Source organism: Amborella trichopoda, chromosome 9 (genome assembly GCF_054954075.1).
Source record: "Amborella trichopoda isolate Santa Cruz 75 chromosome 9, AtrichopodaSantaCruz75HAP2 v2.0, whole genome shotgun sequence".
Taxonomy (NCBI): Eukaryota; Viridiplantae; Streptophyta; class Magnoliopsida; order Amborellales; family Amborellaceae; genus Amborella; species Amborella trichopoda.
The window spans coordinates 57,518,311-57,522,249 of NC_142344.1; the positions used below are offsets into that span (position 1 = coordinate 57,518,311).

General features: G+C 36.0%; 1 protein-coding gene across 1 annotated transcript; it reads right to left on the reverse strand.

Annotated features, from left to right (window-relative positions):
• Positions 1–1,288: 1,288 nt before the first annotated feature.
• On the reverse strand, positions 1,289–2,117 carry LOC18447666 (putative calcium-binding protein CML7). Its single transcript, XM_006857763.4, has one exon. The coding sequence runs from the start codon at positions 2,048–2,050 to the stop codon at positions 1,604–1,606; it is 447 nt and encodes a 148-aa protein (XP_006857825.1). The 5' UTR covers positions 2,051–2,117; the 3' UTR covers positions 1,289–1,603.
• Between the last annotated feature and the right edge of the window lie 1,822 nt (positions 2,118–3,939).

The window sequence follows — 3,939 nt, forward strand, 5'->3', positions numbered from 1 at the left end:
ATATGATTGTTTTGATGTGTTATTTTTGGGGAATATACTGTTTGTATTTTTTCATATATTTTTCTTAAGGCAACTTATTGCTGAAATTTTTGATCGAATTTTTTGTTAAATCAAGATTATTAATTTACTCTCATTATTAAAGTGCTTATCTTTAAACCAACATTCAATAATCAATGAAGAAATAAAGTTAAACGAAATAAGTTTTTGCGAAAAGTTCTTTTAAAAAAGATAAAATATAAATTTATATCAGTTCCATTAAAATAAAAACGATTTTTTATCTTTTGAAAAACTTTGACTTCTTAACGGATTTCAAAAAATTGAAATTGAAGACTTTTTGAAAAAATTGTGTTTTAAACAGAAACTTGCTAACTATGGTTTACAGTGCACATACATGTGTATATATATGTGGGGGGCACCTCAAAACTGAGGCAGCAGCCTAGCGCCTATGCGGCCAGACCCCCCGGCCACCTATCTGCCACCTAGCTTTATTTGAATCTTGCTAATTATTTCACCACAATTATCCGATCATAAAGATGGTGATAAGCAAAGAAGGAATATTATCATATTCAAATTACTTTAACACATTGCAACTGAGACACAATAAAATAAAGTCACACCTTGTGAAATGAATTGTTAAGTCTCTGGATGATTCCATGAGCAAGTTATGATACTTCCAGTGACTTGATGTATGATTCAACAAACATACCAACCTAATGACACATTATTCATGAGATGGAAATATAATAACATGGAGGTTGTTCCTCTGAAAGAAATTAAACTCGATGTAAATTCTTCCACTGAACACTGTCGAGTATACATGATCTGAAACACAACTCCCAGATTTAGAGAACAGCATTTCAGATTCTCTGTGTTTCACAGCCTATAACCTTGACTTCTACAGGGATTTGTAAAGTTTTTTTTTTTTAGATCCAATGTATAGAGAATCAGTTTGTACATTGCATGGTAATACACTTGTATAACAATATTGCTTGTAATACACTTGTATACCAATTTTTGAGCAATAAATATCTAGTCAACGGTTAAGAAAAAAAATAACTCAGATCTTCCGTACTTTTACAGACTGGATATCTACTCTCAGCCTAATAGAAATGCCAATTTGTGATATTAGCACTCGCCAAGTGTTTTTTTTTATCATATTTTCACAATATATGAACCGAACTTGTTATTTATGAAACTACATTCTATGTCATTCAATCGCCTAACCAATGTATAATTTTTGCTTTTGTTTGTTAATTAGGACCACATGACCCTCATCTGCCACATAAGATAACAAAATAATTCTTTTCATTCATTAAAAAAGTAAGATGTGCATGCAAGGGATCAATCCAGTTTCCAACTACTGATAAATAGAAACCAGGGAGCAGTAAGGCTAATCCCATGCCATGAAGGCATCAAATAGCAACACAGATACAAAAGCCAATAATAGGCAAACAAGAAGACAGCGGAGACGACACCAATATAGAGATAGAGACTAACTGACTGCTCCCTCTGATAAATTTAGAGAAAGAGAAATAACGCCAAATTAAAAAAAAAAAAAAAAAGATAAAAACGAGGTCCAAATGATGAAGGGCAGTGGATCACTTCACTTGGCAAGCATGCGGGCGATGAAATCGTCATACCTGATCTTGCCGTCCGAGCCAACATTGACCTCGCGGATCCAGTCGTCGAACTCTGAGGGCTCAAGCTTCTCCCCAATGCTGGTGAGGATGTGGCGCAGCTCGGATGCAGAGATGAAGCCAGATCCCTCCTTGTCCAGCACCTTGAATGCGTCCCTAAGCTTGGGGGCAAAGGGCTCCGGACTGATTTGGGATTTCATCACCTCCAGGAACCGCGGGAAGTCGAAGGGGGCGGTCAGCTTCTCCCGGGAGACGATGTCTTTGAGTTGCGCCTGAGTGGGGTTCTCGCCGAGGGAGCGCATCAGGACACCCAGCTCTGACACAGCGATGCGGCCATCGCCGTCGGTGTCGAAGAGAAAGAACGCCTCCCGCATCGATGCCACCTGCTCCTCGCTCAGATCCTGCTTCCCCATTTCGCTTTCTTCGCCGCCCCTCTCCCTCTGGTCTTCGTCTCTGGTTTTCCTCCTCTTCACTTTGCCCTTTTCCGTGTGCTTCCCCTCCGATACTATTCCTCCTTTTCCTCGTGCCTTTTTCAAATCCGCGCGCAACTTTTGTTACTTATCGCTAGGGAAAAATCAAATTTAAGCAACTTTTGCCCCGATTTGAAAGTTTCTAGCAAATATTCCCAACTCAAATAAGTTTCTTTTTACGAAAATGTCCATATCGCCAAAATACATGACCTCCCCTCCCCTATTTTGTGCTAGACTGCATATCTTTCGGAAGCACAATACCGGACCGCCCCCATTTTATGCTTGACCGCATACTTTCTAGATGGTATTTTGGTATTTATTTTACATTTTTTATGATTTTGAAAAATATTTGCTAGAAAAGTTAAATTTAGTGTAAAAATGTGAAAAAAATTTTGGTTGGGGTAAGTTGCAAAAAAAGCCAATTCTTGGGAGTTATTTATAATTTTCCCAGGTTTCTGTAAGGCCTAGGAGAAAATAAAATAAAGCCCCACAGCATATCCTTATCTGGAAAGCACTTTGGGTAACGGAAATCTTATGTACATTGGCTTTAAAATCAATTTCCAACACCGACGACAAGTTTGAAAATAAAAAAATAATATAGATCTTGTGGATATATAAACATTTATTTTCTAGTGCGAAGTAAACAGTTTAGATAATTTGTCAAGGACCCAGTTGCTATGCAGCCATGCCCTCATATTTAGAAATGCGGGCCTCTTAATAAATCTATTTTTTAGATGGATTTTTTGACTTAATTTTCAAGGACATGTAATCTCTAACATGGAGATCATGAATATGAAAAAATAAATAAATTTTAAAAACAATAAATAATAATTTTAGTAAGAAAAAGTTTGGACTGTTAATTTACATTGTTTTTAAATGGAACACCTACTTGCATCCATCCTTAAGATGGATGCTGTATACTTTCTAAACCGCATATGTAGAAATGCGGTCCAGCCCGCATGCAACAATTTTCCATTTGTTAAAGTAAACAATATTTTTAGAGTTTGAAATCCTAATTTTTTTTCACACCTATAATGTTAAAGCTGAGATGAGTGATGTAAAAAGTTTCTCAATGTTTGAATTACAATTTTCAATTAGTTATGAGGTGAGGCTTTACTTATTTTGATAGGGCTGCAACTCTATCAAACCATTTTCCAAAAGTTTTATGTTGTGTTCTTGTTCAAAAACTACATAGTTTCTTTTAATATATATATATATATATATAGCATTTTTCTCATCAAGTGTGTATGTGTAAGTATCACTTGAAATTTTTACTAAATGACAATAGTATTCTACAAATAAAGTTTCATGACACTAACTTTTAAAGAGATAGGAGCGGAGCCACACTCTCAATTTGGAAATGGCTCATAATTTCTAAGACAAAATTACGCCTATCATTGATATGGAAACCCTCTAAAAATTACATTTATACTATTATTTTTTAAAAAAAAGTGCCCCTACTCAAACGATAAAGGTTTGAAGTTCTAATATTTTTTACTCATAACTTTCGAATCTGCAATGTCCAAAGTTAATTCCAAATATCAACTTTAAACGTTCAAGGTTTGGAGGTCAAAAGTTGATGTTTGAATCATAAACAAACAAAACCAACTTCCAACAAGCGATCTCAAACATCAATTCCAAATCTTTAAGTTCAACTGTCACAACCCGCCCCCTAACCCCTGTCGGAGGGCGACAAAGTGTGAGATCGCGACCGGAAGTCGCGAACATCACTCAGGTGGGAGTGGTTCAACGCATAAAAACACGGAATCAAGAGCAAACTACGAAAGAAAACTAAAATAAGTACATACAACAGACAAGTATCAATCCAAAAT